This window comes from Muntiacus reevesi, chromosome X (genome assembly GCF_963930625.1).
Source record: "Muntiacus reevesi chromosome X, mMunRee1.1, whole genome shotgun sequence".
Lineage (NCBI taxonomy): Eukaryota > Metazoa > Chordata > Mammalia > Artiodactyla > Cervidae > Muntiacus > Muntiacus reevesi.
Genome location: NC_089271.1, coordinates 15,056,530 through 15,074,288, shown reverse-complemented (window position 1 = coordinate 15,074,288; position 17,759 = coordinate 15,056,530). Strand labels below are relative to the sequence as shown.

Genomic DNA, 17,759 nt, shown 5'->3' with positions numbered 1-17,759 from the left:
GTGTGTATGCCCAGAAGTGGTATTGCTGGGTCATATGGTAGTTCTATTTCCAGTTTTTTAAGAAATCTCCACACTGTTTTCCATAGTGGCTGTACTAGTTTGCATTCCCACCAACAGTGTAAGAGGGTTCCCTTTTCTCCACACCCTCTCCAGCATTTATTGCTTGTAGACTTTTGGATAGCAGCCATCCTGACTGGCATGTAATGGTACCTCATTGTGGTTTTGATTTGCATTTCTCCGATAATGAGTGATGTTGAGCATCTTTTCATGTGTTTGTTAGCCATCTGTATGTCTTCTTTGGAGAAATGTCTGTTTAGTTCTTTGGCCCATTTTTTGATTGGGTCATTTATTTTTCTGGAATTGAGCTTCAGGAGTTGCTTGTATATTTTTGAGATTAATCCTTTGTCTGTTTCCTCATTTGCTATTATTTTCTCCCAATCTGAGGGCTGTCTTTTCACCTTACTTATAGTTTCCTTTGTTGTGCAAAAGCTTTTAAGTTTCATTAGGTCCCATTTGTTTATTTTTGCTTTTATTTCCAATATTCTGGGAGGTGGGTCATAGAAGATCTTGCTGTGATTTATGTCAGAGAGTGTTTTGCCTATGTTCTCCTCTAGGAGTTTTATAGTTTCTGGTCTTACATTTAGATAGAAAAGAAGAAGTGAAACTCTTGCTGTTTGCAGATGACATGATCCTCTACATAGAAAACCCTAAAGACTCTTCCAGAAAATTACTAGAGCTAATCAATGAATATAGTAAAATTGCAGGATATAAAATTAACACACAGAAATCCCTTGCATTCCTATATACTAACAATGAAAAAACAGAAAGAGAAATTAAGGAAACAATACCATTCACCATTGCAACAAAAAGAATAAAATACTTAGGAGTATATCTACCTAAAGAAACAAAAGACCTATACATAGAAAACTATAAAACATTGATGAAAGAAATCAAAGAGGACACAAACAGATGGAGAAACATACCGTGTTCATGGATTGGAAGAATCAATATTGTCAAAATGGCTATTCTACCCAAAGCAATCTATAGATTCAATGCAATCCCTATCAAGTTACCATCGGTATTTTTCACAGAACTAGAACAAATAATTTCACAATTTGTATGGAAATACAAAAAACCTCGAATAGCCAAAGCAATCTTGAGAAAGAAGAATGGAACTGGAGGAATCAACCTGCCTGACTTCAGACTCTACTACAAAGCCACAGTCATCAAGACAGTATGGTACTGGCACAAAGACAGAAATATAGATCAATGGAACAGAATAGAAAGCCCAGAGATAAATCCACGAACCTATGGACACCTTATCTTTGACAGAGGAGGCAAGGATATACAATGGAAAAAAGACAATCTCTTTAACAAGTGGTGCTGGGAAAACTGGTCAACCACTTGTAAAAGAATGAAAGTAGAACACTTTCTAACACCATACACAAAAATAAACTCAAAATGGATTAAAGATCTAAATGTAAGACCAGAAACTAATATCCTTTCTTGTACTGATTCCTTCTTTGGTTTCGGTTATAGCCTCTGTTTTAAAGTCTATTTTCTATTTTGTCTGATATGAGTGTAAATGCTCCTGCTTTCTTGTCATTTTCATTTACATGAAATAATATCTTTTTCCATCCTCTCACTTTCTCTGTGTGTGTGTGTGTGTGTGTGTGTGTGTGTGTGTCTTTAGCTCTACAGTGAGTGTCCTGTAGAAAGTATATAGATAAGTCTTGTTTTTATATCCAGTCAGGTATCCTATGTCTTTCAATTAGAGCATTTAGTCCATTTACATTTAAGGTAATTATTCATATGAATGTTCTCACTGTTATTTTGTTAACTGGGGTGTTTTTTTAAGACTTTTTAGTTCCTTTCTTCTTCTTTTGTTCTCTTGCGATTTGATGACTATCTTCAGCATTATGTTTGGATTCCTTTTTCTTTCTTGTGTGTACATCCAATATTGATTTTGGTTTGTGGTTACCATGAAGTTTTTATATAGCAATATATAAAATATGCTATAAATATCATACAAATAATATATACATGATTCTTTTAAATTGTTGATCTCTTAATTTCAAACGCATTTTAACAACCCTGCATCTGTACTGTCCTCTCCTCATGATTAATATTTTTTGATATCTTAATTTACATCTAGTTGTTTTGTGTATCCCTTAAGATCCATTGTTTTCTGTAAGGATATGTCATCTAATTTCCACATTACTGAATCTTCCAGTTTTACTTTTTTTGAATTCTAGTTTCATTCCACTGTGGTCAGAGAAGATACTCTGTATGATTTCAGTTTTTTAAAATGTGTTGAGACTTGTTTTGTGGCCTAACATACTGTTTATTCTAGAGAATGTCACATGTGCACTTGAGGGAAAATATGTAGGCTATTGTTGAGTAAAGGGTTCTATAGATGTCTATTGGGCCTCTTATTTCCTCATTGGTCTTTGGCCTAGTTGTCAATCCATTGATGAAAGTGATTTATTAAACTCTCTATTAATATAGAACTGGCTATTATTCCCTTCAATTCTGTTGGTTCTGCTTCATATATTATTAGGCTCTGTTGTTAGGTGTGTATAGGTTTATAATTTTTATCATATTAATGCACTGACTCTTTTATCAATACATAATGTCATTCTATGCCTCCTGTAACAATTTTTGTCTTTAAGTTTATTTTGGTCTGGTATTAGCATATATATCCCAGCTCTCTTTTGGTTACTATTTGTATGTTGTATCTTTTTGCATCCTTTCACTTTCAATCTGTTTGTATCACTGGATCTAAAGTGAAGTATACTGTAGACGGCACATATTTGGATAATTTTTTAATCAATTTGTCTCTGCCTTTTTTTTTTTTTAAATTTTATTTTATTAGTTGGAGGCCAATTACTTCACAACATTTCAGTGGGTTTTGTCATACATTGACACGAATCAGCCATTGAGTTACACGTATTCCCCATCCCGATCCCCCCTCCCACCTCCCTCTCCACCCGACTCCTCTGGGTCCTCCCAGTGCACCAGGCCCGAGCACTCGTCTCATGCATCCATTGTCTCTGCCTTTTAATTGGAGATCTTAATCTATATAATTTAAAGCAATTACTAAAAGGAAATATTTACTTCTTCCATTTGCTGTTTGTTTTCTATGCCTTATACCTGTTTTGTTCTCAACCCTCCATTACTGTCTTCTTTTGTGATTAACTGATTTTTGTGATAGGGTGCCATTTTTTAGGTTTTTCCTTAGTAGTTACCTCAGAATCACAGTTAACATATTAACTTTATAACAAGTTTGAATTAATACCAACTTAGTATCAATAGTACACATATCTCTGGTCCTGTATAGCTCTGCTGCCACCCTATATTACTACTCTCACAACCAACATTTTTATACATGTATGCCCATTAACACAGATTTTATTTACTGGCTTTTGTATTTACCTAGTACCCGATGAACTATGGACGGAGGTTCATGACATTGTACAGGAGACAGGAATCAAGACCATCCCCAAGAAAAAGAAATGCAAAAAAGCAAAATGGCTGTCTGAGAAGGCCTTACAAATAGCTGTGAAAAGAAGGGAAGTGAAAAGCAAAGGAGAAAAGGAAAGATGTACCCATTTGAATGCAGAGTTCCAAAGAATAGCCAGGAGAGATAAGAAAGCCTTCCTCAGTGATCAATGCAAAGAAATAGAGGAAAACAACAGAATGGGAAACATTAGAGATCTCTTCAAGAATATTAGAGGTACCAAGGGAACATTTCATGCAAAGATGGGCTCAATAAAGGACAGAAATGGTATGGACCTAACAGAAGGAGAAGATATTAAGAAGAGGTGGCAAGAATACACAGAAGAACTGTACAAAAAAGATCTTCATGACCCAGATAATCACAATGGTGTGATCACTCACCTAGAGCCAGACATCCTGGAATGTGAAGTCAAGTGGGCCTTAGGAAGCATCACTACGAACAAAGTTAGTGGAGGTGATGGAATTCCAGGTGAGCTATTTCAAATCCTGAAAGATGATGCTGTGAAAGTGCTGCACTCAATATGCCAGCAAATCTGGAAAACCCAGCAGTGGCCACAGGACTGGAAAAGGTCAGTTTTCATCCCAGTCCCAAAGAAAGGCAATGCCAAAGAATGCTCAAACTACCACACAACTGCACTCATCTCACACGCTAGTAAAGTAATGCTTAAAATTCTCCAAGCTAGGCTTCAGGAATACATGAACTGTGAACTTCCAGATGTTCAAGCTGGTTTTAGAAAAGGCAGAGGAACCAGAGATCAAATTGCCAACATTCACTGGATCATCAAAAAAGCAAGAGAGTTCCAGAAAAACATCTATTTCTACTTTATTGACAATGCCAAAGACTTTGACTGTGTGGATCACAATAAGCTGTGGAAAAATATGAAAGAGATGGGAATACCAGATCACCTAACCTGCCTCTTGAGAAACCTATATGTAGGTCAGGAAGCAACAGTTAGAACTGGACATGGAACAACAGCCTGGTTCCAAATAGGAAAAGGAGTATGTCACGGCTGTATATTGTCACCCTGCTTATTTAACTTATATACAGAGTACATCATGAGAAACGCTGGGCTGGAGCAAGCACAAGCTGGAATCAACACTGCTGGGAGAAATATCAATAACCTCAGATATGCCGATGACACCACCCTTATGGCAGAAAAGTGAAGAAGAATTAAAGAGCCTCTTGGTGAAAGTGAAAGAGGAGAGTGAAAAAGTTGGCTGAAAGCTCAACATTCAGAAAACTAAGATCATGGCATCCGGTCCCATCACTTCATGGCAAATAGATGGGGAAACAGTGGAAACAGTGGCTGACTTTACTTTTCCAGGCTCCAAAATTACTGCAGATGGTGACTGCGGTGATGAAATTAAAAGATGTTTACTCCTTGGAAGGAAAGTTATGACCAACCCAGACAGCACATTAAAAAGCAGAGACATTACTTTGTCAAGAAAGGTCCATCTAGTCAAGGCTATGGTTTTTCCAGTGGTCATGTATGGATGTGAGTTGGACTATAAAGAAAGCTGAGCACCGAAGAGTTGATGCTTTTGAACTGTGGTGTTGGAGAAGACTCTTGAGAGTCCCTTGGACTGCAAGGAGATCCAACCAGTCCATCCTAAAGGAGATCAGTCCTGGGTGTTCATTGGAAGGACTGATGTTGAAGCTGACTCTCCAATACTTTGGCCACCTGATGCGAAGAACTGACTCATTTGAAAAGACCCTGATGCTGGGAAAGATTGAGGGCAGAAGGAAAAGGGGATGACAGAGGATGAGATGGTTGGATGGCATCACTGACTCAATGGACCTGGGTTTGGGTGGACTCCAGGAGTTGGTGATGGACAGGGAGGCCTGGCTACTGCGGTTCATGGGGTTGCAAAGAGTTGGACACGACTGAGTGACTGAACTGAACTGAATGTAATTACCTTTACCTTTCTTAATTTCTTTTTATAGCCTCAAGGTACTGTTTAATACCCTTTCATTCAAGCCTGGAGAACATCCTTTAGTATTTTTTATAGGGCAAGTCTACTAGTGACAAACTCTTTGGGTTTTCTTACCTGGGAATGTTTCAGTCTCCAGTGACACCATCTGGGAGGGTGTAACATGCCTCCCTATGCTATCTGCTGCCATCAGTCACAGTTAAGAGACTAGATTCCCCCTTTAGTCTCTGCTGAAGTCATCTCTGCGGGCTAAGGAAGCACCACTCTGGGATGTCTACCGCTATCGCATAAGGGCCAAGATACCAGCCTCCCCAGTAGGTCTATGCTGACATTGGAGGGAGCAGCAACCATGGTGTTTGACTGGGGTAGAGTTAAGTATTGTCAAAAAAAAGCTTATAACCAGCTTAGCTATCTCTTTCCCAGTCCTCCAGACAGCACATTTTCTTTCTGTTTGCATCTGTCAGTGGTTCTGGGTTGGAGGCTTTTCCTGTGCCCAGTCCAGGATATGTGAAAGATTTTTTTTAAACTCAGGGAACTCACTACTATGCTGTTCCTCAAGTCCTGAGGCCCTAGATGGCCTGCTTTCCTCTTTACATCTTTTAAAATCCTCTTTCTGCCATATTATGCCTAGAGTTTTTAGTTGTACTTAGAGGAAAGTTGGAAGGAAGCAGGGAAAGATTAGTCCAAGCCATCTTGTAGTCAGTTATGTTTTCTGATGTTTCATCTATATTTTCAACAAAATTTTCTTTGGACAGAGGAATACAACATATAATCTGACACCTTAAGAACTAAGAGGATCTATCTAGACTAATCTTCTCATTTCCTAGAAGAGATAGTAGGTCTGTCAGTCGAATTTGCTTACTTCCCACAAAGCCATAGAGCTACACAATAGCAAGGCTAAGGATAAGACCACAGACAGACACATTTGTATAATGTTGTATAGCTTTCATTATGTTCTTTCACCATTTAAAATAAAGATAAATCCTGGGCCTAGATCTTCTTTCTGTAATCACTAAAACACTCACTAACATATTGTGATTTTCAGCTAATCTTCAGCATGCACTGTAGGACAGAACAGAGTAATAATTTGGAAGAAAAATGTCTGCAAATTCTTTTCAAATAATTACTGAGTTTCCATTACATAAATACATAGAAGACTACCTCTTGGCATATACTAAATTTATATTTTGATGAGTAAAAATCAGGATGTTGTAGATACCTTGGAAAGCTTACAAACATGATTCATCTACATAACCAATATATTGAGGTGATGTGGTAACTAATGTACATTATATGAGATCATCTGAATATATTATAAAAGATCTCATGATATGTGATATATGCCTTCTGAGTTTTAATTTGATAAAGAATAAAGGCACAAAATTTTAGAAGCTGTGACATTTCTATATTGTTTACACACAATGTTTCTTGCTGTTTTCCTATAGATATTTGAAAGCTACCAATGAGATATTTCATTTTACTCTCCTAAAAATGTATTTAACATGCATTTTAAATCGATTCAGCATGCATGCTATACTTTAATCAAATTTACACTCTAAAAATGTATTACATAACACTTTAAGACACTTATATAATCAGCATTAATGTCAAGAAAGAGTGAGAGATCTAAAACTCTTAATTTCTCCCAGGAGAACTTACTATTTTGTATTATCAGCTATATACTAACTTGTGAAAAGCATACTTGAAATGATAAGATATTAATTTACAAAAACAATGTATTTACTTTTTATAAAAGCATGGAGTATCAAATATTTCAGAACTTCAGGGCCTACAAACTGCCATTTGAGTTTAAGTGAACTTCAGTCTTTCCTTCCAAATGAAATGAACAGAGTATTTTATATCAAGTTGTATCTAAGAAATTCGGCTTTGAAGTTAAGCATCATGCCCAGCATATTTCCAGTGGGTTCAGTATTGCCTTAGAGACCCTATCCTAGCCAGATGACAAAGTCAGATGACAAATTAGCTGAATGGACTATGATTTCTTTTCAAGGCCATCTGTGTTCAATGCTACTTCTTCACAACAGTACACACATGACCAGAGGCACACAGCAACTAGTCCTTCCAGCAAGACCTTCCCATCACACCCTCTGACCCTGCTAAAATCAATAATCAGTAGAAGCCCGAGACCCCTAGGCCATTCACTGTGATTGGGATTCCTGTCCCCACAGGGTCTGGATGTATCCTAGCTGGACTTCATGCCTCCAATTCCCCCAACTTGAGAAAGCCTCCCACCATGTCCTTTAAGAAGTCAGGGCAGAGCATTGACAAATCCCTTGTATTCTCAACTTCTTTGAACATTCCTTCCTCTCACCTTAGTTCAGTGCTTCTCAATCCTGACTGCACTTTCAGAACTTCTACAAACTCCCAGTGCTCAGGCCTCACCCCACACCATAGGTTCTGAGGATGGGGCCCAGGCCTCAGTAGGCTGAACTCCTGCCCCGTCTCAGATGATGGTGATGCCTGCAAAGATAAGCTCCGCTGGGCTGTGTTACACCCTGTGCTATGCCCTCAGGGGCTGCTCCCCAGACAGAACTCTCGAGTCAGGAGGTCCCTCTCTCACAGCTCTGGCACCACCAGGTCTCAATTGAGCAGGCCAGCTGCTCTTTACTGCCACATTCAAACACGAAATCCCTCTCACCTAAAATCTACTAGGCTTTCCAAATTGTGGACAGTTCCACCAACACACAGAGACCTCTCCTAAGTCTGTTTCTTTGCATTTGCTTTTTCTCTATAGCAATGCTCTGAATTCTTCAGCCATTGAAAAGAAAAGTTCTCTTGTTTCTGTAAAGCTCAATTTAACTGGTAACCTCAGCACTTCCATGAAGCCCTCCTGGTTTCTCAGAGCTTAGAAGTACTGCTAAAAGGCTTCTTCTACAGCAATTCATCCCACAGTGCTGTTGTAGTGCTCACTGCATTGCTTGCAAAGAGCACTTGCCATTAAAAGGTAAGAAATTAGTGATATAAATAGGAAAATTCAGAGCACATGAGTCTAGATGGAACCCCAATTCATCAAATGTGGTGCTAATATAAAACTGAAAAGATTATCCTTTGGACCAAAAAAAAAAATCTTCTCTGTATTAAACATAATTACACGGAAGCTGTGGTTCTATCACAATTACCATAAGAAATCTGGCATGAGGACATGGAAGCAACCTAGATGCCCATCAGCAGATGAATGGATAAGGAAGCTGTGGTACGTATACACCATGGAATATTACTCAGCCGTTAAAAAGAATTCATTTGAATCAGTTCTAATGAGATGGATGAAACTGGAGCCCATTATACAGAGTGAAGTAAGCCAGAAAGATAAAGAACATTACAGCATACTAACACATATATATGGAATTTAGAAAGATGGTAACGATAACCCTATATGCAAAACAGAAAAGAGACACAGAAGTACAGAACAGACTTTTGAACTCTGTGGGAGAAGGTGAGGGTGGGATGTTTTGAAAGAACAGCATGTATATAATCTATGGTGAAACAGATCACCAGCCCAGGTGGGATGCAGGAGACAAGTGCTCGGGCCTGGTGCACTGGGAAGACCCAGAGGAATCGGGTGGAGAGCGAGGTTGGGGGGGGGGGGATCGGGATGGGGAATACGTGTAACTCTATGGCTGATTCATATCAATGTATGACAAAACCCACTGAAATGTTGTGAAGTAATTAGCCTCCAACTAATAAAAATAAATAATAAAAAGTAAAAAAAAAAAAAATCTGGCATGAGATCAACACTATTAAAGAGATTTGGCTATTGAAGTACCATACAGGCCCTGAACAGAAAACAGACCTACAAGACAAGTACCAACCCTGTTGATGGCATTTTACTAACTTTGTATGCATACAATGAACTAATAAATTAACTAGCTCTCATTTTAACACTGCTCCATATAAAACTTCTGATTGCTTTTTTACCATTTACACTATGAAACAGTCTTTTTCTTTAAAAAAAAAAAAAAAAAAGAAACTGTCACCTCTGGCCTCTAGCCTGAGCCAAAATACCACACCCTGCTCTCTGGCCTGTCCACAGGAAAACATGGGACCAAAACATTTGATTCTTTATATACTACTTGGCCCTTCTTGATCTTACCTATGGTGGCTCAGATGGTAAAGTGTCTGCCTACAATGCAGGAGATCCGGGTTTGATCCCTGGATTGGGAAGATCCTCTGGAAAAGGAAATGGCAAGCCACTCCAATACTCTTGCCTGGAAAATCTCATGGATGGAGGAGTGTGGTAGGCTACAGTCCATGGGATCACAAAGAGTCGGACACAACTTAGCGACTTCACTTTCTTTTTCATATAGTATGAAAAATAAGATTGGTTTCTTTGAATTTATTCATTCCCCTAACTCCAGCGCCCCATCTGGATAACTTAATCCAGATGTTCATATCATGGTGATGTCTGGTCTAAACATGGGTCAGCTAGACTGCATTTTATGCTGAAAACCTATACCTCATATCTCTCACTTGATAAAAGTAGAGATGGACTTTTGGTATACAAAGGAATGATCTATCTACCTAAGGCCTTATCTATCTATATATCTTTGTGCACATATCTGCAAATATGCAAACTCTCTTACATACTTAAAACCTGATAGAGCATCACTGACTGGCCAAATCATATTTTAAACAGCATACTTTTTGGAGTAATAGAACATTTTCTCATTTATTATAATCTAGTCTTGGCCATTTATCAAGTTAAACAATATGAAAATGTTAAATCCAAAAATAATTCAAAAACTTTTTAACTTAATCTCTTTTCAAATCTACTAATAAATATAATTATTTTAATTATACCAGGCTTCTTGGTTTCTCCCCCAAGGACTACAGTTTTAAGCCCCATAGAAGAAGTCTCTGTAGTTAAGTATATATATATACTTTTTTCCCAAAGTCAGCTTGATTGTCCACACACACCAAGGAACATTTATTTTTTTTTACCAGAGAAAAAGAATAACTCCAAGTATTTAAGTTCTCTGCAATAAAATTCGTTGTGAAGTGGTAAAAATAACCTCATGAGAGAAGAAGGAGCAATGAAGAAAATACAGCAAACAAAAAAACACTACAATACCAAGCTAATGTGTGATAAACTCTTGTTTTCATTCTCATCTCTTCCAAGGAAAGCTATTGGCATAAGATATAAAAATTTAACTTTAATCACATAATACAGAGATGAGGTGACAGATTAAAGATGTCTGGAAATGTTCTTACCAACACCTTAAGGCTGGTGTATAACAATGTGTCCTAACCACTAAGTCCTTAGGATATTAACAGGTATTTCATAAATAAAGGGATGAATGGTCACACAAGCTAGAAAACTGCCAGCTTTAACAAAATTGACCAGGTTTCTTTACTGCAGAACTTCAAAGCCTTTGACGGGCTTGTGCGCACTGTGAATCTCCCAGAGCAGGTACAGAGGCAGCAAATTCATCTTACCACAGAGCTCTATTACTATCTCCCAGGAGGCTACTTTATCAAAAGCAGTTTAGGAAAGATTGAAATATATAGGTGCCCCATACAGGTGGTTAGGTGATGTACTCCTGGGTCCAATATTAGGAACTTGACACTTCACGAAGACAACGCACCATCATGTACTGACCACCCAAGACTTCTTCTAGTGTCCCACATTCAGTGGGTGAAGGGAGCACGGGGGAGGGGAGTGGTGAAGGATTCTTCTGCCTGCTTTTCTTACACACCTGTTTCTGGAGTCTGAAATCTCCATAGTTAGGCAGCTGAGCTGGAGGCTTGGGCTGAGTGATGGGCTCACTGTTTACAATGTGATGGGAAATCTGGTAGACAAAGAAGCAGTCTCCTTCATTAACAGTGACTTGAGCATTCCCAGGCCCCCATCAGCTCCTCAGTCACCAAGCCCCAGAGCAAGCAGGAAACCCACATCGAGTAGCTCAGATAAGAACTGCTGATAACAGCAGCACAGTTCACGACCAGGAAGTAACTACTGTCACTTGCGCAGCAGGAGAAACATAAGGAGGTTGGTCACAAAAGCCTTTTCAGACAAGTCTTCCATGCACTCATCCAGGTGACTCCCAAGCCCCACTCAGAAACCAGTAGCTGGTAGATAAGCACCTCCGGAATGTTGTGACAGTTTTACTGTTGGTGCAAATCAGAAGTCAGCTCATCTAGGTCCTTCTAGGGCTATGTGGTGAAAGTCTCAATTGCCAATGCAATGGATCCCTGTCTTCCCATGCACACAGATACTTTGACTCCAACTACAGGAAGGGGGAGAGACCTTCAGGAAATGGGCCTTGGCTCTACTGTTTACCAACTATGTCACCATGGGTGACTTGCTTAACCCCTGTATGGTTCAATTTCCTCATCTGCCTTTCTAAAAGGTTAATAGAAGGGGGTAGCAGAGGATGAGATGGATTGACAGCATAACCAACTTAATGGATGTGAATCTGAACAAATTCCAGAAGACAGTGAAGGACAGGAGAGCCTGGCACACTACAGTCCATTGGGTTACAAACAGTCAGACACGACTTAGCAACTGAACAATAACAACAAAAATAATGTGTACCTATATCATAGGATTTTTGTGAAGATTAACTAACACTGAAAGCACTTAAGGGCTTCCCTGGAGGTCCAGTGGTTAAGACTGTGCTTCCAATGCAGGGGCCCTGGGCTTGATACCGGGTTGGGGAACCAAGATCCCACATGCTGCACACCATGGCCAAAAAAAAAGGAAACCAAGAAACAATTTTGCACAAATTCATGCTGTATTATAGATGCTCAATAAACACAGTTAGTAATTTAAATCCCGCGCTCCAGCAGCCCAGGACTGTGGCCAAGGTCCTGTGTTCCTGCTGGGAAGTCAAGCCCAACTTACTGCTGTGAAGTCAAGTTTGCTGGGAAGTCGAGTCCAAAGAACAGCAAGGAGAGAAAGCTTTCCTCAGTGATCAATGCAAAGAAATAGAGGAAAACAATAGAACGGGAAAGACTAGAGATCTCTTCAAGAAAACTAGAGATACCAACGGAACATTTCATGCAAAGATGGGCTCAATAAAGGACAGAAATGGTATGAACCTAACAGAAGGAGAAGATATTAAGAAGAGGTGGCAAGAATACACAGAACTATACAAAAAAGATCTTCATGACCCAGATAAACATGATGGTGTGATCGCTCACCTAGAGGCAGACATTCTGGAATGTGAAGTCAAGTGGGCCTTAGGAAGCATCACTACGAACAAAGTTAGTGGAGGTGATGGAATTCCAGGTGAGCTATTTCAAATCCTGAAAGATGATGCTGTGAAAGTGCTGCACTCAATATGCCAGCAAATCTGAAAAACCCAGCAGTGGCCACAGGACTGGAAAAGGTCAGTTTTCATCCCAGTCCCAAAGAAAGGCAATGCCAAAGAATGCTCAAACTACCGCACAATTGCACTCATCTCTCATGTTAGCAAAGCAATGCTTAAAATTCTCCAAGCCAGTCTTCAGGAATACATGAACTGTGAACTTCCCGATGTTCAAGATGAATTTAGAAAAGGCAGAGGAACCAGAGATCAAATTGCCAACATTCACTGGATCATCAAAAAAGCAAGAGAGTTCCAGAAAAACATCTATTTCTGCTTTATTGACTATGCCAAATCCTTTGACTGTGTGGATCACCACAAACTGTGGAAAAATCTGAAAGAGATGGGAATACCAGACCACCTTACCTGCCTCCTGAGAAATCTGTATGCAAATCAGGAAACAACAGTTAGAACCCGACATGGAACAACAGTCTGGTTCCAGATAGGAAAAGGAGTACGTCAAGGCTATATATTGGCACCCTGCTTATTTAACTTATATGCAAAGTACATCATGAGAAATGCTGGACTGGATGAAACACAAGCTGGAATCAAGATTGTTGGACGAAATAGTAATAACCTCAGATATGCCGATGACACCACCTTTATGGCAGAAAGTGGAGAGGAACTAAAAAGCCTCTTGATGAAAGTGAAAGAGGAGAGTGAAAAAGTTGGCTGAAAGCTCAACATTCAGAAAACCAAGATCATGGCATCCGGTCCCATCACTTCATGGCAAACAGATGGGGAAACAGTGGAAACAGTGGCTGACTTTATTTTTCCAGGCTCCAAAATCACTGCAGATGGTGACTGCAGTCATGAAATTAAAAGACACTACTTGGAAGAAAAGCTATAACGAACCTAGACAACATATTAAAAAGCAGAGATGTAACTTTGCCAACAAAGGTCTGTCTAGTCAAAGCTATGGTTTTTCCAGTAGTCTTGTATGGATGTGAGGGTTGGACTATAAAGAAAGCTGAGCCCTGAAGAATCGATGCTTTTGAACTGTGGTGTTGGAGAAGACTCTTGAGAGTTCCTTGGACAGCAAGGAGATCTAACCAGTCAATTCTAAAGGAAATAAATCCTGAAAATTCACTGGAAGGACTGATGCTGAAGCTGAAACTCCAATACTTTGGCCACCTGATGTGAAGAACTGACTCATTGGAAAAGACCCTGATGCTGGGAAAGATTGAAGGCAGGGGAAGGGGACGACTGAGGATGAGATGGTTGGATGGTATAACCGACTTAATGGACACGAGTTTGAGCAAGCTCCGGGATTTGGTGATGGACAGGGAAGCCTGGCATGCTGCAGTACATGGGGTTGCAAAGAGTCAGACATGACTGAGTGACTAAACTGAATAATTTAAATAAGTAGAAATCATAGCCAAAGAAGGAGAAGGATGGAACTAAAGCTTTTGGTAGTAATGCATGCATGCTCAGTCATGTCCAACTCTTTGTGACCCCGTGGACTATATCCCATCGGGCTCCTCTGTCTATGGGATTTTCTGGACAAGAATACCTGAGTAGGTTGCCATTTCCTACTCAAGGGGATCTTCACAGCCCAGGGGTCAAACTGGCATCTCTTGTGTCTCCTGCATTGGCAGGCAGACTCTTTACTGCTGTGCCACGTGGGAAGCCCCTGAACTAAAGCTTGGCAGGAGATAAATAGGAGAAATTCAATAAACACTTGTTGGTTAACCAAACTCTCATAAAGCTAATGCTGGACTATTGGAAAAATAAGTTCTCACTTGTTTATATGTGGGTCAGGAGGAATAGGGCTTTTAATTACCCTGAAAACTGAAGGAAGAAGCCAATGTCTCATGGTATTTACATCTTGAGGTTGAGTGGATACTAAAGACCATCTAATTCTCTAAGAGAAGGACAAATCAATGTTAAAAGTGGTTTCAGTCACTCAGCGAGTCCTGAGATGCACCATATGGAAAGGTATGCTCTGAATTATCCAGAGCAATGAGGTAGAAAATGAGACTGTGTACAGAGACATTTGTCAACATTTTCTGCCAAAAGTTGTTAGAGGGTCCTTAAAGATAGTTTCTTCAGCAGCAATTAATGAAAGGAAGGATCTGTAGCACCCTTTACCACACTCTATGGATTTGCTGCTTGCTTCTCATTTTCAACTCTACAAAGAGTGATGAATAAAGACATAGTAGCACATGTCAAAAAGGCAGAATTCATTCACAAGTGAAACAGATTCAGGTGACACACTCTTCCAATCCTGCTAGATCAGCTTACTGTCCCAAAGGCAAATACCATCCTAAAAAAAGTACTGTGAACCCAAACCACAGCACTAAACCCATGCTGATGACCATTTATTTTTAGTTTATGCAGAATACTGCTCCTAAAACACCAAGGAAAATATAGGCGCTCAATGTACACATACTTCACAGAATATACATGTTCCCTAGTCCCAATCAGAGAGGCATCCCTTCTGCTCCTCTTTGTGTGAAAAGCCACTTGCAACCCTCCATTGACAAGACTGAACTGCTTCACACATTTGCTTAAGGAGACTGTCTCTTCCATCTGAGGCTGGGGGCTGGCTGGATAGGAAGAAACTCAGCCATGCTCTGCTCTCCCAGTCCAGTCCAGACATCATGTTGGAAACCTGATTGGTCAGTTCAGTGGTGATCAACCCGTGCAAAGGAAGCACAGTGGGAGGACAACTCCCTACGGAAAGACAGTATATAAAAATCAATGTTGTCTCCTACCTGAGATGGACAAGGTCTTGGAGGGAGCGCAGGTGGTGGAGGTAACAATCCTGACTTTGAAGCTGAAAAGAAAAACACACACTGTTAAGGACCACCGGGGCGGAGGCGGGAGGAAGGAAAGCCCTCTTCCACTTGTAAAACAGGAAGAGCTATTGCATTTAACGTGTTTAAATTTTTAAAATCTGTGGGCTAATTTTTTTTAAAAAAAGACCACATGCTATTCCAATCCCTTTTTCACTTCCATCCTATTCAAAGTCCAAATATTTATATAGGCTGTTGTAATTAAGATAGTGTAAAACAGTAAGGAAATGACACCCTTTGATCAAAAAGACCGGGATGCAGAACAGGATGGACAGTCAATCCCTCATTATTCCAATATTAATTATTTAGTTTCAAATACTCTAGGCCCTTTGGCTCCTCGCCTATTTCTTGCAAGCTCTCAGCCATTACACTGCTCATTATCTTGAGTTGGGAGCCAGAACCCTAATAAGGCAGTGCTGCTGCCCTGTAAGTCAGTGGGTCTGACAGCAGTAGGGGAGGCTGAAAATGATGGACTAAAATGATATTTAGGGATTCTTCAAAGATCTCAATTTCTGATAATTAAACCTGTTTCTAAAATAATCTGGCCCCATTTGAAGCATCTTCTGAAAGAAAGTTTCATTCTAACTTTTTGAAAAATTTTATGAGATATAGAGAAAACTGGAGTTAAGCCAAGAATGTCTGAGTTGTAACTTAACAATGAAAACAAACATCTGCTATTGAATTATAAATAAGGCTCATGATCACATGCAAGAAATGAGTTTATTATCACACACTGGTCAAGTAAAACCACATTCTTTACAAACTTCTTTGAAAAGCATACCATGCTCTATATAACTATAGGCAGTTTACTTCCAAATCTGTAATATGTGTGCTAATATTTGGACAACTTTCTATGCCTTAAAAATAAACCACAGCAATGTGCCAAGAACATAAAAGTTATTGCAAATCACTTTTGATTTGATCCAGCTAGATCAGACAAGCTAAGAAGATGGAGTTCGGGGCTTTCCACAAAGGTAACTCAGAGTAATTTCACAGAGATTTTCCTCCTGAGCCAGTGCATGAATACAGTACAACCATGTGGGCCCATCAGCAATTTCTCTCAATCTGTCTTTCATTAAAATTTATTAAACACATCAGTAAGTCAAAACTCCAAAAATGGTGAGACCATGAAGAGCCTTCAGTAACAAACCATGTAGCAAGAGAAAATGACAAGTCTCAGGAATTATCTACCTCAGGGCCCCCACTCTATCGGTCCTCAGAGATTTGGCCTTTAAATTGCCAGTTATTTTTAAAAAATAAAACAAAAAAACAAAAATAAACACAAAATTTATGCTTGCCTTTAAAGGAAAGGCCTTTCACCAGAATGGAGTCTATGTTAAAGCAATCCTTCATTAACAAAACAGGACTAAGAATGATAAGACATTTAATTAAATGAGTTCTGATTCGAGCCAAGATAAAGTAACTGAAGCCAGATTTACCCTCCTTTTTGAAAAAGCCAAAAACAAACATGTAGATGTTTTTTATATAAAATAAACAGCTTCTTTGACACTAGGAAATCAGGCAACAAAACAAACCAGGTGAGTCATGTGACTCACTGTCCCTGCTGACAGCCCTGCAAGTTACTAGAAAAAAGAATCTGTCTCATCGCTTCTCGGCCTTTTGGCTAAGATCAAGTGTAAAAGAATCTGTCTCTAGATTCACATCTGATTAATTTCATTTTTATTATTTAATTTTTCAAAAACAAATGCCCTATTTTTATAAATGATGTTAAGGTGTGCTTCTGAATATACTTTTGGATAAAAATATATCATAAATATTAACAAATATAAACAAGGGTCCCTAGAGTCAAAGCTATGGTTTTTCCAATAGTCCCATAGGAATATGAGAGCTGGACTATAAAGAAGGCTGAGCTCCAAAGAATTGATGCTTTCAAACTGTGGTTCTGAAGAAGACTCTTAAGTGTTCCTTGTACAACAAGGAGATCAAACCAGTCAATCCTAAAGGAAATCAACCCTGAATATTTACTGGAAGGACGGATGCTGAAGCTGAAGCTCCAACACTTTGGCCACCTGATGCAAAGAGCCGACTCTTTGGAAAAAACCCTGATGCTGGGAAAGACTGAAAACAAAATGAGAAGGGGACGGCAGAGGATGGGATGGTTACATAATATCACCAACTCAAAGGACATGAGCTTGAGCAAACTCGGGGAGATAGTGAAGGACAG

At 39.4% G+C, this 17,759-nt stretch overlaps 1 protein-coding gene and 1 pseudogene across 2 annotated transcripts in view; one reads left to right on the top strand and one right to left on the bottom strand.

The window, feature by feature from the left end:
- The window catches only part of REPS2 (RALBP1 associated Eps domain containing 2), a 254,183-nt gene that overhangs the window by 50,688 nt on the left and 185,736 nt on the right, over positions 1-17,759 (bottom strand). For both annotated transcript variants that reach the window (XM_065916435.1, XM_065916436.1), the window contains exon 14: positions 15,494-15,555. In XM_065916435.1, coding sequence (XP_065772507.1) covers positions 15,494-15,555 — 62 coding nt within the window. The remainder of the gene's footprint in view (positions 1-15,493; positions 15,556-17,759) is intronic.
- LOC136154999 (U2 spliceosomal RNA) lies at positions 17,179-17,286 on the top strand (annotated as a pseudogene).